General features: G+C 45.7%; 8 protein-coding genes across 16 annotated transcripts; 4 read left to right on the top strand and 4 right to left on the bottom strand.

Annotated features, from left to right (window-relative positions):
* Positions 1-2,540: 2,540 nt before the first annotated feature.
* On the bottom strand, positions 2,541-5,003 carry LOC119551312 (death-associated inhibitor of apoptosis 2). Its single transcript, XM_037860607.1, has 3 exons — positions 4,504-5,003; positions 3,134-4,166; positions 2,541-3,074 (listed from the first exon to the last, which is right to left on the bottom strand). Exons 1-3 carry the CDS (start codon positions 4,873-4,875, stop codon positions 2,986-2,988), a joined length of 1,494 nt encoding a protein of 497 aa, XP_037716535.1. The 5' UTR covers positions 4,876-5,003; the 3' UTR covers positions 2,541-2,985.
* Positions 5,004-5,521: 518 nt separating this feature from the next.
* LOC119549568 (bypass of stop codon protein 1-like) lies at positions 5,522-5,791 on the bottom strand. Its single transcript, XM_037857720.1, has one exon. The coding sequence runs from the start codon at positions 5,789-5,791 to the stop codon at positions 5,522-5,524; it is 270 nt and encodes an 89-aa protein (XP_037713648.1).
* A 1,124-nt stretch (positions 5,792-6,915) lies between these two features.
* On the top strand, positions 6,916-7,308 carry LOC119549567. The gene has a single exon (XM_037857718.1). It carries the CDS (start codon positions 6,916-6,918, stop codon positions 7,306-7,308), a length of 393 nt encoding a protein of 130 aa, XP_037713646.1.
* A 224-nt stretch (positions 7,309-7,532) lies between these two features.
* LOC119550559 lies at positions 7,533-8,706 on the top strand. The gene is made up of 2 exons (XM_037859347.1): positions 7,533-7,662; positions 7,723-8,706. Exons 1-2 carry the CDS (start codon positions 7,635-7,637, stop codon positions 8,604-8,606), a joined length of 912 nt encoding a protein of 303 aa, XP_037715275.1. The 5' UTR covers positions 7,533-7,634; the 3' UTR covers positions 8,607-8,706.
* LOC119550557 (myeloid leukemia factor) lies at positions 8,667-12,856 on the bottom strand. Of its 6 annotated transcripts, XR_005219485.1 has the most exons (6): positions 12,698-12,856; positions 11,861-12,081; positions 11,271-11,799; positions 10,506-10,703; positions 9,814-10,102; positions 9,219-9,357 (listed from the first exon to the last, which is right to left on the bottom strand). XR_005219485.1 is itself a non-coding variant. In XM_037859342.1 (5 exons), the coding sequence occupies exons 1-5, from the start codon at positions 12,847-12,849 to the stop codon at positions 9,234-9,236; spliced, it is 1,224 nt and encodes a 407-aa protein (XP_037715270.1). In that variant the 5' UTR covers positions 12,850-12,856; the 3' UTR covers positions 8,667-9,233. The 6 variants fall into 6 exon arrangements, 4 of the variants coding, with proteins under 4 accessions (XP_037715270.1, XP_037715271.1, XP_037715272.1 ...); XM_037859342.1 differs by lacking the exon at positions 9,814-10,102 and having other exon boundaries at positions 8,667-9,357; XM_037859343.1 differs by lacking the exons at positions 9,814-10,102; positions 12,698-12,856 and adding an exon at positions 12,137-12,287 and having other exon boundaries at positions 8,667-9,357.
* A 148-nt stretch (positions 12,857-13,004) lies between these two features.
* LOC119549848 (USP6 N-terminal-like protein) lies at positions 13,005-19,654 on the top strand. 4 transcript variants are annotated; one of them, XM_037858144.1, is made up of 7 exons: positions 13,005-13,140; positions 13,708-14,042; positions 14,109-14,790; positions 15,654-16,039; positions 16,097-16,161; positions 18,415-18,469; positions 18,633-19,654. In XM_037858144.1, the coding sequence occupies exons 2-7, from the start codon at positions 13,891-13,893 to the stop codon at positions 18,697-18,699; spliced, it is 1,407 nt and encodes a 468-aa protein (XP_037714072.1). In that variant the 5' UTR covers positions 13,005-13,140; positions 13,708-13,890; the 3' UTR covers positions 18,700-19,654. The 4 variants fall into 4 exon arrangements, with proteins under 4 accessions (XP_037714072.1, XP_037714071.1, XP_037714069.1 ...); XM_037858143.1 differs by having other exon boundaries at positions 18,364-18,469; XM_037858141.1 differs by lacking the exons at positions 18,415-18,469; positions 18,633-19,654 and adding an exon at positions 17,026-18,034.
* On the bottom strand, positions 19,573-20,831 carry LOC119549849 (arginine-hydroxylase NDUFAF5, mitochondrial). Its single transcript, XM_037858145.1, has 3 exons — positions 20,640-20,831; positions 20,322-20,577; positions 19,573-20,264 (listed from the first exon to the last, which is right to left on the bottom strand). The coding sequence occupies exons 1-3, from the start codon at positions 20,774-20,776 to the stop codon at positions 19,656-19,658; spliced, it is 1,002 nt and encodes a 333-aa protein (XP_037714073.1). The 5' UTR covers positions 20,777-20,831; the 3' UTR covers positions 19,573-19,655.
* Positions 20,832-21,279: 448 nt separating this feature from the next.
* Positions 21,280-24,214, top strand: LOC119551542 (WD repeat and HMG-box DNA-binding protein 1). Its single transcript, XM_037860932.1, has one exon. The coding sequence runs from the start codon at positions 21,353-21,355 to the stop codon at positions 24,032-24,034; it is 2,682 nt and encodes an 893-aa protein (XP_037716860.1). The 5' UTR covers positions 21,280-21,352; the 3' UTR covers positions 24,035-24,214.
* The last annotated feature ends 249 nt before the right edge of the window (positions 24,215-24,463 follow it).

Below are 24,463 nucleotides of genomic sequence, written 5' to 3'. Positions count from 1 at the left end.
TCTACGCAAACTAGTCTCTCAGTTTTAAAGCTTTTGGGCTGAAACTTTTCCAAAGGGTTATTTCTTTTGCATGTAGTATATAAGTCGGAACCATCCGGATCGGACAACTATATCTTATAGCTCCCATAGAAATAATCGGAGAAATTTTTTTTTTTAATTGTTTGGAATGCTTGGAAATAACATTTTTTAATTATTTCTGAACTTTGAATTTAATTTCATCAAAATCGGACGACTATATCATATAGCTGCCATAGGAATGACCGGAAAATTGGTGAGAAAATAATATGAAAAAAAATTACAGCTTCGGTGTTTTTTGACATATAACCTCATTCGCTTGGAAATAACGTTTTTTAATTAGTTCTTAATTTCGAATTTAATTTTATCAAAATCGGACGACTATATCATATAGCTGCCATAGGAACGATCGGAAAATTGGTGAGAAAGTAATATGAAACATATTATAGCTTCGGTGATTTTTAACATATAACCTCCTACGCTTGGAAATAACATTTCCTTATTAGCTCTGCATTGCGAATTTCATTTTATCAAAATCAGACGACTATATCATTTAGCTGCCATATGAACGATCGGAAAATTGGTGGGAAAATAATATGAAACAAATTATAGCTTCGGTGTGATTTGACAGGAGTTTGTATTTTTAAATTTAATAATTATAACTGCAAGGGTATACAAACTTCGGCTTGTCGAAGTAAACTTCCTTTCTTGTTTAAGTATTAAAATAAACTATTTAACCTTTGTTGTGTTTGTTCTTATCGTGTTGTTTGTGAAAATTACTGAAGCGTTATACAAAAAAATTATTAATGACGAATTTTTTTTCCTTGCCCAACTTTTAATGGGCAATTTGGAATTTTTTTGTGATTAGTATATATATTTTCTTAGAATTAATTGATTGTTTTGCAGTATTATACATTGTTTCATATTTAAACCATTTGATTTTGGGTTTATTTAAATTGGTCTTGCAATCTAAAGGTAAGACTTTAAATGATTTCTTATATTATCTTGTATTATATATATATATATTATATATATATAAAAGTGTATAAGTGGAATGAAATTTTATAGTTCACATAAACACTTCACATAATCATCATGCAACCCCAGCTTAATTTAATTTAATTAGTTTAGAGCTTATCAAACAAAAATATGACGAAATAAAATCACTGTGAACGGCAAACCAAGTAGTGACGAATAGCATAGGGAGTGCGCTTTTATTTATATTAAAGGTCATTTGTTATACCCGTTACTCGTAGAGTAAAATGGTATACTAGACTCGTGGGAAAGTATGCAACAGGCAGAAGGAAGCGTTTCCGACCCCATAAAGTATATATATTCTTGATCAGGATCACTAGCCGAGTCGATCTAGCCATGTCTGTCCGGATGAACGCTGAGATCTCGGAAACTAGGCTATTGAGATTTGGCGTGCAGATTCCTGAGCTTCTTACGCAGCGCAAGTTTGTTTCAGTAGACTGCCACGCCCACTCTAACGCCCACAAACCGCCCAAAACTGTGGCTCCTACAATTTTCATGCTAGATAAAAACTTTACTTTACTTTAAATTTAAACTGAAATGTATTGTTCTCGTCAATACCTATCGATTGATCCAAAAAAAATGTTGCCACGTCCACTCTAACGCCCATAACGCTTAAGTCTGTCTACCGCCGGTAGGTGGCGCATTTCAACCCCGCTTTGCTGCTTGCATATCTCCATTTCCCTTTGGTCCCTTTGGCTGAGTAACGGGTATCTAATAGTCGAGGTACTCGACTATAGCGTTCTTCCTTGTTTTTCACTACGCTTGCCTGAATGGAAATCTCATCCTTGATCAATTTACTAATAGCAATAAAATAATCATTCAACGCTGAAAACAACAGCAAAGATTCTTTGACTATATGGTTTTTTTAAAGCTACAATTTTAAGAGATGGATACGTATTCAAATGGCTTATTCTTTAGATAAATAAACATGTCGACAAAAAAACCCTACAAAATCTGAAAGGATTTTACCTACAGATATATTTTCTTTTCTTACCTCGCTAGGGAGGATTTCTTGTTTTATAATCTTAACTCGGAAAGAAAGAGCTGGTCGTATAATAGGTAAATAGGTTTTTCCCATTTCTTTCGAGAAAGCGACTTCAATTCATGCCACAGCGGCGAAAACGTGGCAACTGTCAAGTTGTCAGCAGAGTTACCTTAATATTTCAGTCGTTGCATTTTATGTGGGATTATATTTAAATTAAAACAATAAATAATGTTCACATCTGCATAGAGTTAGAGTTTGTTTTTATCAGTTCGTCGCCTTACCCTACAACTTTTAAAGCTGAAAAAGTAGTACTTAACTCCGCTAAAATTGTATCATCGAATATCTCAGGAGTATGCTCAATAGATGTTTAAATTTTGTTTTTAAGCTTTTGAAAAATATTGATTTTTGGAAATGTGGCATTCAAAAACGAATCGTTTATCACAAAAAAATATACGTAAAGAATAATTATCTTTCATATATTCCCCCACCAATTAAAGTCAATAAGTCACGTTTAACATTTACATATATATTCGTATTTCGCAGTTGCAATTTGCGTATAGTTGTGTGTAGACCATACTCTCAGCGGCTTATAAACATGAACAACAAAAGTACATAAATGTGTTAATAAGAGTACGATAACAAGAAATTTGTGATCTGCGGTCGTGCCGAAGTATTCATAAACTTTCAGAGAGGGAGCTGTCTAATCATATAAAGTCCTTTTAGTGTGTATGTTCTAAAAGGGGCACAGGGCGATAGTTAGTAACAGCTTACAACCGTATCTAAAGTAAAAACGGATAGTTGCAGTTGGACAAGTACTTTGTAGATGCTTAAGGTTATTCCATTAGCTAATCACCGGATAATTTGAACTTCGCTGTAGTAGTTTGTGTGGGTGCAATCAATCGGTTCGCTTAAAACTAGCTGATAAACTCGGTATGATGTGGATATCCGCTTCACGAGAGGAAAGTGCGCACGAATCCCTTGATGTCGGCACGGCACATGGGACAATTGGCTACGCTGGGGGCGCACTGGTTGCAGGTGGCTATCGGAAAGATGGAGATTAGAAACTGCTTAAGGTTTTGGGGTACTTCATTGACTCACCCAAATGGCCGCAGGGCAGAAACACCACGCCCACCTCTTCGTCCAAGCACACCTTGCAGAGACGTGCATCCTTGAGCTGGCGGTTCTCCTCCTCCAACGACAGGTTGCCATTCGGCGAGGCCACCGACATCTTCTGCAGCTGGTCTGCGATCTTGGAGGTTTCTGCAACTGGCACCGCCTGCGGCTTGGCTGGGATGGAATCGGCCACTGCTACGGGCACCGACCCTGCTTTGCTGGTGGTGGCTTGAGAGGTTTCCAAAAAGGGGGCACTCGGCTGGGGGGGTTCTCGCACCTCCAAAGCAACCTCAGCGCCGGCCTCATCGAAGATTGCGTGCAGCAGTTCGTCCAGCGTGGAGAAGGCGCAGCCGGAACTCGAGAGCTTGCGCTGGATGGCGTTGCGCACCACTCCTCCGTCGATGCCCAAGGCCAGGGCCTCCTTTGCCGGCGCCTCGTCCATCAGAGCGTCTGCCTGCAGGGATGGGGCCGGTGCCGTGGCTGGTGGCGACCTGGCATTGGCTGCCGTTGCCTCGAGCACTTCGTTCACATAGGCTGGACCTTTGGCCAACAGTACGAACTGGCACTTTGGCGACCACTTGGCGTGCTCGTGCCACGGCTCGTCTTCCTTCTGCCAGGAGCGCAGTCCGATGTTGCAGTGGAAGCAGCGCACCTGGTCGCCTATTTTCTGATAATATAAACCAGCTTGGGCCAAGGCATCTGCGGGCTGGATATTGGCAATGGGCCAATCGGAGAAGGTTCGCATTCTGGCGTCCACACAGGCGTACTTAGGACGCATCGGCAGAGTGGTGGGCTGGATGCCCAACTCGTCTAGGTTCTTTCCAGCGGCAAACTCTATAAGAGGACCCATCTGAACACGGGGACATTGCGGAAAGAAGCGCTGGTGCTCGTCGAAGGCGTTGTCGTTCTTCTCCCACTTGGCAATCACTCCGTTGCACCACACGCACTTTACGTGATCCAGGCGGTTCAGATAGTAGAAGCCAGCCTTGGCCAGAGCCTGAGGCGTGATGTTGGGATTCTGGAAGAAAGATGGTATGAGTTGTTTGATTTAGCGGGATTCATAAAGTTCCTAACTTATTTGTAAATAATCCTTAAACTATCACCAACAAGATTGTTATCCTTCATTATGGTAAACATATATATATATTACTATAAACTAATTTCTAATACTCAGAGTTGTAATGTGTACTATACTGATTAATTGAACTGGGATTCCCTTGGGCCTGTTAATGCGACTTATCAACTACGTAAACTGGTGTAATTATAGCTCAACAGTGATAAAAAAGTGCACGCTTTGGTGAATCACCAGCGAGCAAGCCGTGTGAAAGCAAGGGAAGCCAGGGCAAGCTACTCACTGGCCAGTCCTTGAAGGTCTCCAGTCGGTTGGCCTCCAGCAGGAGATCGGGACAGGCGCAGGACGCAGGGCTGTCCACTACACTGTTGCCCTCCTGGTCGTTTTCCTGGTTCCTCGGGACATTGCCGCAGTGATTGGGGGCCAGGACCATGGAGCAGATGGGCGATGAACGGCGGTGACGATCCGCCACCAAGTCGCCATAGTCCCAACGGTCTATGCGAACGTGGCAGAAGTGGCACTCGGCCTCCAGCCAGTTGCCCGTGGCAAAGAATCCATTTTCCACCAGATCCTCGGCGGAGACGGGGGCGTTGAGGGGCCATTCCCCGAATGTCGCCAGGCGAACGCTCTCCACCTCCAAATGCCGCTCCGCCATCGTGTTGCGCCAGGCCGGATCTTAATCCTCACCCTCCAATGATGTAATGCGAAATCAACCAGTTAACGCGATGTGAAATAAAAACAAGGCAAAAGAAGAAAAGTAAACTTATTGATTTGATCCTAGAGATGGGCTATTCACTTACGATGGTATCGATAGCAATATTGATTACAGTATAAACCAATGACAGCGAAAGTGCAAAGCAGTGCTCGTCCAAGCAGTGTAAATTAACTAAACATTTAAAAACGTAGATTAATATCTTGGGTATTCACAATTTTAAAATTGCAAAATGCTGTTTATCAGCAAATTATTAAGTATATTATTACTTTTCCTTGCCTTATTAATAATTATACCCGGTATACTAGATCCGTCTGTCCGTTTGTCCGTATGAACGCAAAGATCTCGGAAACTATAAAGATCATTAAAGATTAAGATAAGTTATACTAAAAGCTGATTACTTTTTTAAATACGGACAAAAAACATCTCTTTTACTTTTAAGAAGTCAGAAGAAAGTGCGGTCAGAGAAAACAAGTCAAATTTAAAAGACTGAAGGCTAAGAAAACCGAAGGAGTAAAATGCGTCCATATTTTATTTTATTTATATTACATACAAACTCATTTTAAACACATTTTCCCTTTAATCATTTTTATTTTTTTATTTTCTTCTTGTCGGAAGACGAAGCCTCCGTGGTGGTGGTATTGGTGGTGGTGGTAGTGTTGGTGGCGGTGGCCGTGGTCGAGGAACTGGATGAGGTCGATGTGGTCGGATCGGACGTGGTGGGGGAGGTGGACGTCGTCGAAGTGCTCGTTGTCGGATCGGACGTCGTCGAAGTGCTCGTTGTTGGATCTGCTGGGGTCGAGGCGCTATGGGCCACCGCCAGGGAGCAGGAAAGGATCAGCACGCAGTAGAATCGCATCTTGTTGTGGATCAGATACTTGGAGCTGGGAACTGTGCTTTCGAAAGAGCTTCCCCTAGGTTTTTATAGCACCACCCAACCGGTAAACCTTCTCACCCACGCTGCATCAACATTTGAGTTATTTGCCCAGGGCAAATAACGCCCTGTTCCTTCTGCCTCTGATCTCGTCATCTATAGTTTGCTATATTTGTTTTCACTGTTTGCACAAGACACGCTCAGAAAGGAGTTTGTTTGCACCCGCGAGACACATAATTGGCACTATTTGCCAAATCTCCAATCGAGGGTAAGTTCCAAAACAATGGCACACATTTCATTTGCAAATGTGGTTCTATTTGATTGATATTTTTATTAAAAGATTGCGAATTTTTAGGGTTGGTTTTCATATATACTTAAAAAGTAATTATGTTTTTTTCTATTGTTTTAAAGAACAAGAATCAATTAAAGCATTACAAAGACGCCAACATTTTCTTTGTTTGGTATTTATACGTTTAACAATACAAATCACTGATTCGAACAAGTTATAGCGACATACAACATAGAAATTTCATCCGAATTTCAAAATTTTGTTTAAAATAATTATCGTGTACTTTTGGTATTTTTGTGAGTCCTATCACGATCAAAGTCGCCTAGATAATATGTATGTTATCATCATATCGTATTTAACATATTATATAATTTTGATATTATTTGTGATAGTGATGAATAGCAAAATTAACAAGAGAAAACGCAATAGTCGATGGCCTTGATACCCGATACTCATCTAAAGGATGTGCAAGAGGGAGGAAGATATGCTTGCAGCAAGTTACTCTACGAGTAACGGTTATAAAAATACCAACAAATTACCAAAAACTACGGGTATAAAAAATACATGGCCTGCTTTCTTCTGCTATTTGCATTTTAACATCCAAAAGTGATGAAAGTTTTTAAGTACAACTTTTTGTCTTTTAATCTTCCAGAAGTTACTTTAAAGTGACTTCTGGACGAGCGGCGATAGTTTGCTTGTCCAAATGTCTGCAGCGTCGATTTAAATCAGTATTTGTACGATTTTTGTTTAAGTTGTCAATGGCAACGGAAGGCTAAACACACCTCAAGCTAATACATTACAATTTCACCCTCACATTAAGATGGAGGAACTTCAAAAGGTTGGACTGTTTATAGATGACATCTACAGACTGCGCGTTGAAAACCCTAGCCTTGTCGGTGACAAAATAAAGTTCAAGCAAGAATGCTTACAATACTCCAAAAACTTTAACATTTTCAAGAAGTTAGCTTTTGATTTTTGGAAAATATACAAGACCTTTGTAAAAGATGTCGATAAGGAAAAACTGCTCTGTATTGGTAGTCAAAATCAGCTAAAAACCATTTCTAATGTGCGCCAGAGAAAGCAGCAAGTCGATCAATACGAGACTTTTGAGAAAACTGTGGAACTGGAACGTTTAAAGACCGAACTGCAGTATTTGAGGCGAATCGAGACAGTGCAAAACGAAATAATAAACAATTTCTTTATGAATCATTAATAAAGTATTGACTTTAAAGAGCTTTTTTATATCCTTTATTTTTTGGTTAAGATTTCCACAACCGCTGGGAGAGAGGCGAAGGTAATTGTGCAAACTTTTACCTGGTGAAAACTATTAAGTGGTTACCTTAAGAGCGCTCATATAGGATATTTTTGTATATGAGGACTTTTGTAACTCCATGTTACGTGAAAAAATATCAAGTCAACCCTGTTCAAGCAGTTCACATTCAGACTCAGTATATCACAACCAAGCAGTTTCCAGACTTTTCTTGAGAATCATACGACAGCCTACTAATTCTACAGCTGATCCAAAAAACTAGCGACAGAATGCACCAAAATCTCTTGTTTATTTTGTGTGAGTTCTATTTGATAATATGGCTGTTTTGAAGAAACTAACATATCCCAACTTCACCAGTGCTCTGCGCCACCGCCACACAGGCCCAGGCAGAACTGTCCGGACTTTTGAGTGCCCTCCAATATTTCGGACTCTACTCGAATGGAACTTCGGAATCCCTGGGAATTTCCCGGGGCCAGTGCCACTACAGTTTTGAGACATTCGCCCTGCTGGAGGAGCGACGCTCGTGCGCCCCGGATGACGAGCACATCCTTCACCTGACCGCCGGCCAGGTACCTCCAGTACGAAAGCCACCAATTTTGATCAAATGCCTGCAGCAGGATCCGCCAGAGAATGAAACTGCTCAAGAGCCGGGATTGCTGATAATGCGCAGTGCCAAGGAGATTGTGGGTCTGCTGAAGCCAGTGGGAAACGCCACCAAGCGCCACGAACCGGGCAGCTGTGTGGTGGTCCACTTCTGCACCGCCTCCAGCTTGGAGTGCGCCCGAGTGGCTCCAATGATGAACCTGCTGCCCCATCTATTTCCCACGCTGCCCATCGCCTATGTGGATGCCTATGAGTTTGGACGCTTCAACGCAGAGTTCGGAATCGTCTCGCTGCCCACACTGATGATATTCCACCAGGGCCGACCGCTCATCAAGTACGATCCCTCGTGGTCAGACTCGGAGAAGCGCAGCTTTGCCCGGTTCATCGTGAGGCACACGAACGTGAAGACCGTGGATCCGCAGGCCATTCATCCGGACATTTTCAATCGCACTAGGAGAGAACCCCTTTCCAATGTGCCCATCGTGCAGACGGATTACTATCTGGGCCTGGCTTGGGCCTTCATCCTAGCCTGCCTGGCCAACTACCTGCGGCAAACCGTCTTCTGGAAGCAGCTGGTGGAGATGGTGCAGCGAAATTGGCGGGAATCGGAGGAGACGCAGATGGAGATGGTGGACTAGTCGGTTATTTAGTTTAATTCCCTTTAAGTTAGGTACAACGCTTTGAATGATTCACTAATATAATGTAATTACCGTTTAATTAAATTCACATCAACATTTACTTAAGCCTTATGAATTACATGTATTGGGGAATTGGTAAATGTAGTGTTTTCTATCTTTTGGAGCGCCTTCGAATCGCTAGTGTCCCTTTACACGGGCTCTGGTCTCCGTAATTTAAAGCTTAGTGGCTAACGAAATCTAGAAACTTGAGAATTAGCCAAATAATTCAAACTTATGATTACGATTTCATATATATTATCCATTACTTTCTTTGAATTTGCGATTAGGTGTGAGAGAGTGTAATGATTTCGGCGTTGAATAGTCACTTTTGTTTAATGTAAGTGTAGGCGATTTGATCTGTATCCTGTGTGGGCATCAAAAAGAGCAAGAACTTGTCGAATTTGGAGTGTTGAACCGATGTACCACGCAGGATATGACCATGATCAACTGAAGAATAAAGTTTGTTGAAAATATTTGAAATGGTTATTCTGCTGTAACATAAAGATGCTCTGGAACAGGACCAACGCTTGCTTCCAGTGTTTTTGAGTGTGCGATTTGGAAGATGTTAGCATGGAGCTGGTTACGCTGCTACTGCTGCTTCTTGCCGCGTTTGCCCGCCTTGGAGGAGTTGGCCGCCTCGTCCTCCGTCTGCTGATGCTTCAGGACGCGCTGTTGGCGCCTCGGATGGGCGGCATAGGGATGTGGGTGTATGCTGCATTGGGGAGCAAAAACAGATACTTATTAATAATTATGTTCCAAAGATCTGGGGCGTAGAAGGTATACAAAACAAAAGGTACACATAATCATTCGTACACAGGCCAATTCGAACGCAAGTGGAAATTTAATGACAGGAAGAGAAGGTCAAAAGAGCAATGATGGGTGATATGTGGGCAAGCTAGTGATGGAGTCGTAGGATACGGAGGATTCGCGCGTAGTGTCGTTAGTGGAGGCGCAGCAACAGCAGCAGCAACAACGTTAGAATTTTGATTAGCGTCGATGGCCAATTGTGCGTCGCGTAGAGTGGGGAATCGTCGGAGTGTGGCTCTCGCAGACTGTGGACTACGGATTACAGATTACGGATTGGCGATGCGAGGCTCTTGCGGGCGGGTCAAAATGCGAGTATGCAGACAGTTAAGTTAGATGTGTGTGTGGGAAGGTGCGGCCTTACACGTAGCTTGCGGCCGTAGTGTTGCGCTGCTGGCACGGAGATGTGGTGTTTCTGCTGGTTCGATGGTTCAAAGTTCTTGTGGCGATGAGGCGGAGGAGCGTAGCGTTGGTGGCCCTTTCGGTTAGTAGAGTGCATGTGGTTACGTCGAGGCCCGCCGAAAGCCGTGTCTCTCGTCGTTGTTTTGATTACATATGATATTTATCTGGCTTAGCATTGGTTTCGGTTTTGGTTTTTGCTACGGTTTCCGCTCTACTTGCGGTGGTACCGTGAATTATAAAGACGCCAATCTCTGCATGATTTGGAATGTAAAAAATGTTGATGGAGAAGAGAAGAGAGAGCGAGATGTCGTTAATACACTAGGGTAAGTGGTATATTACAATATCAAATCGTGGCTACCCAGGGAGAGTCTATGTAGAGTTCGAAAACAATAATCGTTTCAAGCAAAGCTGTATAAAATTGAATGCAGTTAGCTTTGAGGAACAAATTAAGAGCAGTGGTACCATACAATCTTTAGTTTTGTCATTTAAACCCTTTAACGGACCACAGAACCCTTCCGCTATACTTCGGCTGTCCGAAGAAGTATTTGGTTAGGACTTTACAAGCAGTTTTGGGATGATGTTCGAAGCCAACATAGTCTAGGTTACTTGGTTAATCCCAAATCGCCGGCTCCCGCCGATCCCGAGTGAACAAACCTTGGAGAAGTGGACACCGTGGCCAGCGGCGAGGATGGGGGTGTCCGCAGTGGTCGGCGGGGCGTGGCCAGGCCATGGCCATGGCCATTTCGCAGGTACGATCGACGAGAGCTCACGTAGTTGTTGTTGTTTCCGCTGCTTTGATCGTAGGTTGCTGGCGAAGATGTTGCTGCTGCTGCTGCTGTTGCAATGTTGCCACTGAGTCGATGTCGTAGTTGTCGCAGTATGGAATCGAGTCGAAGAAAAGTTGGAAAAGATTACAACAATACTTTTGGGAGTCGGGGCTATGCTAGTTGGCAATCCAGTTCATTCAACGCGGGGCTCTTGTACGTTCGTGAGTGGGTGAGAGATCATGGTGAACGAAAGGAGTCGTGGGCAAAACGAAAACGGAACAAACGAAAGATGTTGAGAGCTTAAGTTGCCGCCTACCTCTGTGCATTATATGATTTCGATTCGATTCGATTCGTTTCGTTTCGTTTGAACGCAGTTGGGAATGTAATTAGCAGAAATTTATAGTATGCAATTCTGTTTCTGTTTTATCGGATAGTTAGTAAAATATACTGTATGTACTTTAGATTTAGTAATTATATCTGCAAGTAAATACAAACGTTTCAATTTAGCAACAGTTGTGTGAGAGGAGTGGTTGGTTAGTTGGGGGAATCTTTGGATCGCGCGCCAGCGAATGCTATTCGGCTAATCCTACACAATCACGCGCACGGAACAGGGACTCGGATGTGGGTGTGCGATGCTCTCCATTACACTCACCTGTTCACGGGTGCCGTTGGCGCAGTGGAATAATGGCGGCCCGCGGAGGAGCGAACTGGCGGTTGCTCCTGGATCACACAGTCATCATCTTCGTCGTCATCCTCCACCGGCTCAATGGTCAATGTTGAGGTGTGAGCCGGCGGACGGGCGGGCATGATGGCCTGCATCCCACCACCACGATGTCCTGGCTGCACCGCTCCGCGAGATGCGCGCGAAGTGAACTCGCGGTCGAACTGCTCGGCCTCCTCCTCCTCCAGATTGATGAACTCCTGGCGCTCCTCCAGCTGGCCGGAGCGCATGTCCTGCTCCTTCTCAATGATGTGGGCCCGCTCACCGATGTGGTGGCCAATGGCCATCTTTTTTAGGCCAGTGCGCGAGTCCTGCACAGTCTTGCGGGTCTCACGAACGCCACCGGGTCCGGTTTTGGTGCTAGTGCTGGCCTGGTAGATCTGCGGGCGGCCATCCGGCCCCGAGGACATGGTCATCACGGTGCTCTGGCAGAAGGAGGCGCCCGGGTTGGCACCAATGTCTGATATATAACAAAAGAATTAGAAACAAATCTCAGGAGGTAAACTACTTTGAATACCCACCAGCGTTCAGCAAGCGATTGAAGTTGGGCATCATGGGCATGCCGAAGAGTCCCATGGCGGGCATGGCCGGCATCTGGGGACGCTCCATCAGGGCGCCCTGCTGGAAGCCGGGGTCAAAGGGCGAGACCTGCATGAAGGGATCTGGCATGAAGCTGTTCATCAGGCGGTTCATCGAGCGCATCTGCATGTTCATCGCGTTCATCGTGTGGTTCATGTGGTTGCTGCAAGGAAGAGATATGAGGAATAAGTTAGATTTGACTAATATTTGTGGATTACTTGGGCTCCATTTGAGAGCGATTAGGTCTGTTACTAAGTGATTTTCTTTTACGTTTGTTATTCATTCTAAACTGGGCCTAAAAATAGTTGTAGACAGATATCGAGGCGAAGTGATAAAAGCACTGTGGCCTGCTGTGTTTTTTTTATAGTATAAGGTCCGACGGGCTGTTCGTGGGTCACTTTGTGGTTGGGCCTTATCTGAGGACCCAGTGACGGGGGAAACCTTTGAAATAAATGCATTTTCCAATTGCATTTCCCTGCGGTCGCTCGATTCGAATTATCGATTATTACGTCTTCTCTTCACGCATGCTGCACACACACACACACACACGCGTGGAAACTGGCTGTAAGTTTTGGCACGCTATTATTGCTTATTTGGGCCTTAAATTGACCTGGTTAGGGAATTTATCAGCCAATTACTGATTTACACCTTAATTTGAAATTGCCCCAGTGTTTTTCCACGCCCTAAAAAGGCGTCATGGCTGCACACGTATGGAAATACATAAATGGGGCTTCTTCCGCAGGAGCGCCGCATATGATTTTCCCACTTTTCGTACTTACTTCATAAGACCAAGGTCGTCGTCAAAGTCTCCCATCAAGGCACCGAATAAAGACATTTTCCTGGCTTTTATTGACTCGCAGTCGCTCGGGTTTTTCCTTTTTCCGTATGCAGAATTTTCACGAATTTTCGAGACAGTGATGTGAAAAATCATAGATCATCGATATTGTTTGGAAATTTCTCGATGTTTGTGTGCATATCGATGATTGAAATGCAGTTAGCGAGTGCACCAACCGCAGTTAGCAAAGACACAAATAGTAACTGCTACATCTTGCATCCCTGGTACCTGCATCACGTTACGTTATTAGCCACTGCAGCCCTGCGCGCTCACACACATTCGCCCCCCAAATGTATCGGAAACATGCAGCCGACTTAAAAGTGAAAAACTAGTTAGCAAACAGCCGATCAGCGTGGATAATAAGAATTGGCAGTACAAAATTAAATGGTAAACAAACGTTGGTCGGCGTGGCTAATTTAGGCGCAGGGAGAGTGGCCAGTGAAAGCCAGAACACTCTCTCTCGCTCGGCTACCAGTGTGTGAGTGTGTGTGTGTGTGCGTGTGTCTGTGTGTCTGTGTTGACAAAATACAACAAATCGCAGCGAAAACAGGAAGTGTGTGAACGATAAAACATAAAGATTGCACATTCCGCATCAAAATAGGGGACAAAACTTAAAAGTCGGGCACAGACAATGTGAATCTATGTATATACCGCTGGGCCCACTCACATTTAACCGCAGATCAGGGGGCGTTTATCTGAAATGGTGACAGGTTTAGCTGGCTTTTTGATTTGACACTGCATCGTTTATTTAGTGGATCTAAAAACATCACGTCATCTATGCCACGCTCCTCCAAAAAAGCCCAAAGATTCGACTGCATTTAAATAAATAATAGAGATGTCTGTGTGCGTCATGCGCTCATTAGCCATTTACATACGTATATAGTGTAGCACGATGTTGTGGATTGCTTTCGCATGTTAATGCTTTGTTATTTATTCCCATTCCTTTTATCAAAGTTTCGCGCTATCGCCCAGCCAGCTCAGAAGCAGCCGCTCCCCAACTGAGAGCACGGAGAGTCCAGCTGTGGCCACTTGCTCCTCCGGATCGGGCTCCTGCTCCGGCTCCTCCTACTCCCGCTCCCGCTCCGGCTGCCCCCGCTCCAACCACCCTCCGCCCGCCAAATCCAGATCCTGCTCCAAATGACGGACGGTGAACAGCAGGATGCGCTGGTCAAGCGGTCAGAGGACGAGCGCGAGGACATCTTCCGGCGCTACGAGCTGGGCATGGACCCCAGCAATGTGGTGGACCCCTGGGAGAATCCCACCTTCGAGCTCTACCACAGGACAGACAAGTGAGTAGCACATACCCCATAGCATTCCATTCCATTCCCCTGACCAATAACCATTACCCTCCACAGATATGGGTTCCTGCACGATGACCGCCTGCCGGATACGCGGGATGCCCAGGAGTTGCAACGCACCAGGATCGAGATGGAGCGGGACAAGAAGTGGATGAAGATGCTCGGCCATTGGCCGCCGCCCCACGACAAGCTGCACAAGCGCGTCTACAAGGGCATACCGGATCGAGTGCGCAGGGTGGTCTGGCTGAAGCTGCTCAGCATCCAGCAATCGATCGACAGCAATGCCGGCGTCTACTCCCGTATGCTACAGCTTGCCCGGAAGTACTCCACGGAGACGCGACAGATCGATGCGGATGTGAATCGGCAGTTCCGCGACAATCTTGCCTTTCGAGAGCGCTACAACGTGAAGCAGTGCTCGCTATTCAATGTGCTCAACGCCTACAGCATCTACAACTCGGAGCTGGGCTACTGCCAGGGCATGGCCTGTGTGGCCGGCGTGCTGCTGCTCTACTTGAACGAGGAGGAGGCCTTCTGGGCACTGAATAGCCTGATCACAGACCCAAAATACGGCATGCACGGGCTGTTCATTGAGGGCTTTCCCAAGCTGACGCGATTCATCGACCATCATGACCGCATCATGTCTAAAATAATGCGTAAACTACATAAGCACTTCACCAAACACAATGTTGACGCCCTGCTGTATGCCATCAAGTGGTTCTTTGTCGTCTTCGTCGAGCGGGTGAGTAAAAGCATAAGATGTATTCATTCAACAAATAAATAAACAAGGGAGAACGCTATAGTCGAGTACCTCGACTATCAGATACCCGTTACTCAGCTTAAGCGACCAAAGGGAAATGGAGATATGCAAGCAGCAAAGCGAGATTTAAATGCGCCACCTACCGGCGGAAGACAGATTTAAGCGTTGTGTGCGTTAGGGTAGGCGTGACAAATTAATTGTTCAATAGAATAAGTTAGCCGCGCACTTTGCTCTCTCTGAGCGCCGGCAGTGCTTTTCTCTTTGCCGCTAAGTTCGGCCGGCAACTATTTACATACACACACATACACGCGTAAAAACATTTCGCACTGTCTGGCTCTGACGTCATAGCTTTTTTTCTTGGGAGGTTTGTGGGCGTTAGAGTGGGCGTAGAAAAATTTTTTTTGGGTCAATCGATAGGTATGGACAAGACTAATACATTTCAGTTAAAATTTTCTATCTAACATCAAAACTGTAGGAGCCACAGTTTTGGGCGGTTTGTGGGCGTTAGAGTGGGCGTGGCACTCTACTGAAACAAACTTGCGCTGCGTAAGAAGCTCAGGAATCTGCTCGCCAAATCTCAATAGCCTAGCTCTCATAGTTTCCGAGATCTCAGCGTTCATCCGGACAGACGGACAGACGGACAGACGGACAGACGGACAGACGGACAGACGGACAGACGGACAGACGGACATGGCTAGATCGACTCGGCTAGTGATCCTGATCAAGAATATATATACTTTATGGGGTCGGAAACGCTTCCTTCTGCCTGTTACATACTTTCCGACGAATCTAGTATACCCTTTTACTCTACGAGTAACGGGTATAATTATCTATTTGTTTTGCAGGTGCCGTTCAGTTTGAGTTTGCGCGTGTGGGACATTTTTATGTTGGATGGAGATCGCGTTATTCTGTCCATGGCCATCAACATTTTGTATCTTCACAAGGACGAGCTGCTGCGCCTGAAGGACATGGACGCCATCATCGAGTACTTGCAAGTGAAGCTGCACAAGAACTTTGGCTACAGCGACGATGAGGCCATTCAGAGCCTGGAGCGAGTGATGAAGAAGCTGAAGGACCTCAAGCTGGACGTGCCGCCGCCAGCCAAGTCGAATGAGTTCCCCACCCGCAAGCTCGGCGACTTTGTCGAGGCAGACATGGAGAAGAAGATCGGGCGCAGACGCAATGATTACACAGACGCGGAGAAGCAAGTCATAACAGATGTGATATCAAGGTGCGATCATGAGATTGTAGATGAAGTTATCTCGAATAATATATGTATGACTTGCAGACAAGAACAAAACGCGATTGAGGTGCAATCCACCGTATCCTACGAGACTTCCGAGTGCGCCACGGGTGAGTCATGAGTAACACACAAGTCCTTACACTGTTTATCTACTAATACTAATGCTTGCTTTAAACAACCCACTTACCCACCGACTGTAACTATAATCTGCAATTTTAATTGAAAATTCCTTCTTTATTTTGTATTGTGTGGTGCAAGTTTATCACAAATTGTGTGTATATATCATGTATATGTAAACAGAAACACGAGCAGTTCCACAAAACGAACTTGAATTGGTGTTGCCTTAGCTGTAATCCTATGTACAAAGTCTTGTTTAGTTCTAGAATATGAAATGGCATATGTGCTCTGTTTATTTGACTAGCGATGTATAGTTTTTCGTTTGAGTTTATGTTAAGATCGTAGCCACTTTCAGCGGGTCATCGTTGGCAGTCCAGCCCCAATGCGTCATCATCTCGCTGGCCGAAGCATTGAACTAATTGAATAATATGCTAATATTGAACTTTTGCACGCTGGCAGGGGCGGGAGAAGATAGCTCTGATCTGTGTAATGAAATGGTTTGGACACGAGAGTCGATTGTTAGTGGTTCTGGACGCAACACGAAATCTTAGACGTACCCCTTAGCTGTAACGGATCCAATGGGCACTAATTCTAACTGTTTATGTAAAGTACTAGCTTTTAAGGGACAATAACCAAGGCAACCACAAAAACCAGTTCATGCTTATTAAATACGCCCCTCGACGTTCATGTAATCGGATGATCCATTTTGTAACCATTGTCTAACATTGTCCGCTGCGTGTACATATATCCGTTTCGATCACAAGCCACCGCTTCTACGTCTTCCCGGCAATCGGAGCTGCAAAAACCGAAATCAGATATGACCTAATCCGCAATCGCTTCTGTAATTCTGTTCCTAGGTGATGGATACTCAATGAAAACGTTTGAGAGTATCACTAGCTTAGCCACCTCGCCGGCGAATAGTAGCTACTCGCTGTACAGCAACGGATTTGTGGTGACCACTATCGATAGTGCCCAAGACCCCGCCCGCAGCCAGAGTATCCACAATCTCAGCTACCTGCAGCCGCACCCGGCACTGCCCAATGGGCTGCAGCACATGCGGCACAGCTTCAGCAGCGATAGCGACAGTCGCAATCGCCTCGATCTGGATGAGGCTCTGGAGGTGCTCCAGCGACAGCAGCTGCCCCTGCACCCGAAGAACCCCAGCAGCCAGGTGGTGTATATCATGCAAAACGGAGGCGGAGGTGGAGGCAGGCCCATGGACGGGCATCGGGAAGCGGCGGATGACGACGACGACGATGATGCGCTGAGCGTGGAGAACACGCGCCTCTAATTTTAGTTGATTCGTAATGCGTAATCCTTCTTTATGTAGTTAATGTTTTGCTTCCTTGGTTTGTAAAACGCATATGCCAATAACGATTCCCAAAAAAGAAACCCCGAACATTCGCTAGTAATAGCCCCAAACGTACTTAGCTTTAATTTTTGTATTGTCGAACCGACGGGAAACTTGAATTGTTGTTCAGTTGCTAGCAATTATCGATGTTTACACATATTTCTTTCTTATCCTCTCACTCTCCGATATTACCTAACCGAGAGTCTCAACTTAATATTCCAAAAACTTATAACTCCTAAGACTCCAACGATTCCGTTTGAAACTACGTACAACGATTAATATTTATTGTTATCCACCTAACTACTTTTCCACACTTCTTTATACCCACTACTCTACTAACTACTTACTTTAAGTTTTGCTCTTGCATTTACTTTATTTTTCCTTGCGAAAGAAACTCAACTTTAGTTTATGTTAAAGCCAAAATGGTAGTTGTAATCTGATTAGCCAATAATTGTATGATTATACATATAGCGAAACGTACCACACAAATAAATATGATTTTGTACTGAATTGAATACACTCGCCAGCATGGTTGATTCCGCTGTCAGCATTATATGTTATTGAACTGCCAGCAGCGTTTCCGTTTCCGGTTCAGAGACCAGTATTAATACGAAGTATTCGATTCGATTTGCACCTCACAAACAACAACCACAACAACACTAACACCGCTAACCAAAATTTCACATTGCCACAATCACAACCACAACCGAAAACTAAATGCAATTTTCCAAAAACCAAACTTTTTTCCAACGCATTGGCAACACGACGAACTGGGATTGGTCAAAACCAAATCGAAAAAATACGAAAATTTCGCAAACGTAAACCTATAAACGCAATTTATTAGTTACGCTTACTGTTCCCGAGGATTCGCACTCAATACGAAGTTCGCTTGCAGGTACTTCAGTTGCCTCGCACGGCTCATCGGAAACCATGTCACTGGAGGACAATAAGTGAGTAGATGAGTCGGATTCAGATTTAAAATATTGAAAAATACCTGCTTTAAACGATGGAGCGGCTGCAGAGTCGAGTGCTCCATCGTTTAAAAGCTATCCATTGACTGTTACTCTTTCCAAATATCGTAAGCTAACCCCTTTCAATACCATCCCCTTGCAGTATTCACCTGAGGACCGCCAACATGCTGCAGAACACTCCGCAGCGTGAGATGCTCCTGGGCACCTGACGTCAGCTGCCGCCTGCGTCCTCCACGACGCCGGCAGCTGCAGAGAATCGCCACACGCTCACCACAGCCACCTCTACGGGCCTAGCAGTAGCCGGAGCATCGGGAGTTAGCCCCACCTCATCGCCCAGAGCCACGCCCACACCGCCGCCCGTGCCGCCGAGATCTCCGCTAGCGCTGGGATGACTAGCAAAGCAAAAGGCGGCGGCGAACCGGAGTGGGATCACCTAGTTCCTGGTGCTCGCCGCCGTCTGCCTTTGCTTAGCCTTAAGTCTTGTAGCCCTGCCACCGCTGAAACCATTAGAACTAGGACTTCCTTAGGAGCAGCATTAGCAAGCATTGGGCTTCGACACACTTTGTACATACGCCGCGGGAAGCTTGGGGCCCGACTTGGTAGTGAAACCCGAATCTGGGATTAGATGCGCCAAATTAAATTTACAACAGTTACGAGTTAAACAATTGATAAAAGCAATCGAGAATTACATACACAAAATGCTAATGGAACAATATTTAAGCAAGAGCAAATCGTATCTAATACACCTACAAAGCGGTTAGAAGTCTATTTAATTGCATATTGAATTCAACTCAAACATATATTATAGAAATTGTTGTAAATTGTACTTGTATATACGTACCGAACAAAATACAAAGCAACGTTAAAAAGTTACGTCCATGAAATGCAAACGATTGTAAAGGCGAAAGGCAACCAAATATTAATTGAAAGCTATAGATAACAGAATCGAATGATTACGCTAGATTTATGTATAGTTATACCAGCATAGCAGTACACGACCAGAACAAACTGACAAATGAATTGAGTATTTTATAATTAATTTCATGATTAACCTTTATACGATCGTGAATCACTAGTTTAAGTTTCTCAGCAAAGGAATTATGTTTATTTAAATTAAAATTATTTTCAATAGCGTTTCAAAATAAAACTGTCAACTGAAGCTAAGCTAATCCCCCGCCTTGGTGTCCAGCTTGCCGCCCTTTTCTATGATGGAGCCCAGATCCTTGAGGGACACCTCCCCGGTTCCTCGCTCCAGGGGCTGTGGTTGGTTGGGACCTGGCTTCCAGCCCACAAAGTAGATGATTTGAAAGGTGGCTGGTATGCCCTTCTCGTTGGGCTTCGCATACAGCTCCTGGTAGATGGCACTGGCCGCCAACATTGTCTCCCGACTGAGATGTGCCGGTCGATTGAAGGCCGCATTGTTCTCCGCCATGCCCTTGAGATCCCACATTAGTTCGAACATGCTGGGATACCCGATGACCAGTTCATCGGTGTCGATGGTCAGCATGGTGAAGCCGGCGCGATTCAGCAGGGATCCAATATCCCGGATCTGGGTGAAGGGCGAGATGTGTGGGGATATGCCGCCCTTGCGTTCCAGTTCGGCCAGTTGCAGCGAGGAACGCAGCTCGTAAAGCGTGTCGCCGCCAAACATGGAGGCTATGAACACGCCATCCGGTTTTAGACTGCGCTTGATCCTGGCAAAGCAGCCGGGCAGATCGTTCACCCAGTGCAGACTCAAGCTGGAGATGACCAGATCCAGGGAGTTGTCCTCAAACTGAAAGCGATTCTCGTTTAAACTTGTTACTTGAGGCTAGGTGGCCTAATTACCCACATCCAGATCCTCCTCATCCTTGACTAGCTTCGACATTTTGAGACCTGGAGTACCCTGTGCCTGCTCCAGCATCGAGGCACTGGTGTCCGTTAGTGTCAGATGCTCCACGCTCTCGGCCAGAATGTGCTGCGAGAGGTAGCCACGACTGCATCCTATGTCCGCCGCAGCCTTGAACTCCCGCTTGATGTCGAAGACTCTGTCCGCCAGGCGGAAGCCCACCTCCTCCTTGAGGTAATCGTACAATCCTACATCTTCGCTGTTGGAGGAGTTGATGGTTAGGATGGGTTCTGTCATCCTACATATATGGGAAGTACTAACCTGAGGGCTGCCCGTTCCTTTTGCAATCTCTTGGCATTCCGATCGAATATGTGCTGCGGGGCTTGGCTGAGCGAGGAGAGGGGACGCAGCTCACATCTGACCTTTAAAGTCGATAGTTTAGTCAATTTTCTTAGCATTATCCCGCTTCGGATTATAGCAATGCTGTAATAAACACCGGGCTATAATTCAAATGAAAATATTGGGTTGATTATTTGTGCGCGTCGACGAACGTATACCCTACCATTTATTTTACTGGATATTTCTGTTCTTAAGGTTATGGATTATAAATATAAAGATAATATGTCAGAGCATAAAAATTATACAAATTATTTATATTTCTTTTTTTGACAGTTTTGAAATTTCTATGTTTTTATTAATATTTTTAATATATATAAATTTAGCTGGAAAACATTGATTTGCAACTAAAATATTTTAACTTATTAAAATATTCAAGAAACTATGTATTTTTTGTAATGAAAATCGATAACTTAATTAAATGTTACATATCAGGTCTCGAAACTAACATTCTAATAACATGTTAGTGTAGGGCATACAGAGAACAGCTGATTGAACAGTGTTGAAAACGAGCGAAAAGAAAACAGCTGCACAGCGCCGTTGTCCAGCACTGTTAGGCAGTGTTTTCTTTTGGCGCCAAAAGTGGCGGAGATCACCGCGAATTAACAATTCCATTAAAATTAACATTAAATAAAATCATGAGCTTCTCGCGCAGTGCCCTGCGCTATGCGCACACCAATGGCTACACGGGACTGCTGTACACCCCGCGCGGCGAGTTCATCATCACGTGCGGCACAGATGGAGACATCCGGCACTGGACTTGCATCAGCGACGACGATCCACGATCCAGCTGCCTGGGCGAGTTCGTCATGTGCATCGCCCACACGGGCACCCGGCTGCTGGCCTCCACGGATCGCAACACGGTGCATGCCTACACCTTTCCGGAGATGGACAGCGATGGCATCCTCATGCGGTTCACAGCTCCGGCAACGTGCCTCAAGGTTTCCGGGGCCTACACTGCTGCCGGAAGCGAGGACACCACCATTAAGGTGCTCAAGGGAGAGGCAGCTGGCAACGAAACCGTTCTGGAGGGGCACACGGGACCTGTTCTGGCCCTTGATATGTTTGTGGAGCGAAAACTGCTCGTCTCGGTGGCTGGAGATGGCCAACTTAAGGTCTGGAACTTTGAGGAGGCCAAGGAGCTAAAGAGTATTGGTGGTCTGCCCAAGGTGAACAGTTTCGAGAGCGCCATGCTCTATGGTACACCCCACTTCGAGCCGCAAAGCGGCGAACTCCTGGCCTACGCCGCGGACAACGAGATTGTGGTGCTCAACACGGCCAACTGGGAGGTGGCCTTTAAACTGCGTGATGACTCCGTGTCGAGCAATTACAGCTGCTGCCAGTTCTCGCCAAACGGTGAACGCCTGGCCGCCGGAACAACCAAAGGCGAGGTGAGCATATTCGACGTGAAGAAGCGAAAGGCTGTAGCAGTGGAGATGCCGCCCAACGACTGCAATGCCATAACATGCCTGGCCTGGAATCGTTCCGGGGAGGAGGAGGTGGCTTTCTGCGATGCCACTGGACAACTTGGGACCGTCTTCCTCAGTGATGCAGACGACGCTGCCGGCGGCGATGGACTAGAGAATGACCAGGCCGAGCTGTTGGGCGATGACTATGTGTTCGAGGGTGGCGATGATTTGGAGGCCGCAGCGGATGATGGCGATGGCGTTAGTCTGGAGCAGCTAAAGCGCAAGGTGATGAACTTTGCAGAACCCGTGGACCACGATGATGCCTCCAACCAATCGCTGGCTAGCAGCAGCAGAACTGTTCCTGCTCCCGCCGTTCCGCAAATTAAGCTCTTCAAGCAGCAGACCGCCTTCCAGCCCAGTGCCACGCCCAGCGATCTGGAGCATCGGTACATGGCCTGGAATGATGTGGGTATTGTCACTGCCCATGTAGAGCCCTCAGGCGATGGCTCCATCGATGTGGAGTTCCATGACGCTAGTATCCACCATGCTCTGCACATCAGCAACTACAACCAGCACAATTTGGCCAGCGTGAGTAGTGGAGCCTTGGCCCTGGCGTCCAACGAGTCCAGCAAGCTGGTGGTGATTGCTTTGGCCGCCGCCGGGAACAAGGAGTGGTCGCTCAGCCTGCCGGACTGCGAAAGTGTGGAGGCCCTGGTGGCCACCAGTCACCTTGTGGCCGTGGCCACCAGCTCGAGTTTCTTGCGCATCTTTAGCGTGATGGGCACACAGCGTGAGGTGCTGACCATTCCGGGACCAGTGGTGGCTCTCTCTGGACACGAGCATAGCCTTATGGTGGTTTATCACAGTTCTGCGCCCAGCCAGACGCAGCAGCATCTCTCCGCGATGTTGGTCAACATAAATGGACTTAGTTTGCGCCAGGAATATCTGCCCGTTCCACTGACTCCGGGCAGACAGCTCGCCTGGCTGGGCTACAGCGACACGGGATCACCGAGCTTCGGCGACAATATGGGTCTCCTCCAATTGTACCGCAAGAGCAGCAACGCCTGGTTCCCCATCTGCGACACCATGAAGCAGAGCAGCAGTGTATCGCACCACTTCTTCGTGGTAGCTGTTTCCGAGCGTCGTCAGATAGTCCAGGCTGTCTTGTGCCGTGGAACCTCCTATCCCATGACGAATCCCCGACCCATGGTCCAGGAACTGCGTATGCAGATTCCGTTGTGCGACATCGAAATGGAGAAATCCGAGCTCGAGGATGCCCTGCTGCGCTCCAGTCTGATGCAAGTGGAGGGCGCGGAGAAGATGCAGAAGGAGACAGCCATTAAGCTGTTTGCTCTGGCCTGCAGCAGCGAGTGCGAGACAAGGGCTAGGGAGTTGATAGAATCGATCGCCTGCACTGATCTTCTCCAGCTGGCTGTAAAATATGCCACTAAACGAGGGCGCATCCACCTTTCTGATCGCCTGTGTGAACTGCTGCCTCAATTAGAAGCTGTCCAGGAGGCTCGCAAGCAGCAGACTTTGTTGGGTGCCAGCGGAATTGCTGCCACCATTGTCCTGCCCATGACTCCCACATCCGCCTCGCAAAGTGGTCCCAAACCCAAGGCCATCGAGCTGAACTCAGCCAAACGGGGCACCCTGAAGAGATTGGCCAACTCACCCAATATCTTCAAAGCAGCGTCGGCGGCATCTCGTCCCTCGACTCCGGACATTACACCCTCTCCGCTGGATACCCAGGAGAATATATTCGGGGAATCGGAGTCAGAGGTTCCCATGGGTAAAACCGCAGAGCACAGGACTCCCCTAAATTCGGTAAATCCGTTCGCAATGAAACGCAAACTGAACGACACTGGAGTTATCTTTGGTTCCGAGAAGCTGAAGCTGGCTAAGAAATAGTTTATTTGTAGATTGTAAAGTAGGTTTTAAGGTATATTCATATTTTAAATATTAAATAATCATCTTGGTAGCTGTTGAAGGATATTCGCGCTGCATTATCGAACAATATAACTTACTATTTTCTTTCCATACATTTTCTACATCGAACACATATTTTGAAATAAAAGTTATAATATATTAAAAACTTGTTAAACGAGCTTTATTTTACTTAAAGTTTATATAAATAAATAATGATTCAAAACTAACTGTATAGTTTCATGTTATAAGTCACTTTAAAAATATTTAATAGCTCAATTAAATGGTTGACAAAATAAATATAGGCTCTTGCTCATGTTTTATTAATTTAACGTGTATATAATTAAAATTGAGCAAAAAATGCGAAATAAAAATAAATTGTCTTACACTATTCTTAAATGATCTTTCTTTTGT

The sequence above is a fragment of the Drosophila subpulchrella genome, chromosome 2R, assembly GCF_014743375.2.
Source record: "Drosophila subpulchrella strain 33 F10 #4 breed RU33 chromosome 2R, RU_Dsub_v1.1 Primary Assembly, whole genome shotgun sequence".
Classification (NCBI taxonomy): Eukaryota; Metazoa; Arthropoda; class Insecta; order Diptera; family Drosophilidae; genus Drosophila; species Drosophila subpulchrella.
Note: the sequence above shows the minus strand (reverse complement) of the source record. Positions and strands in the feature narration are given on the sequence as shown.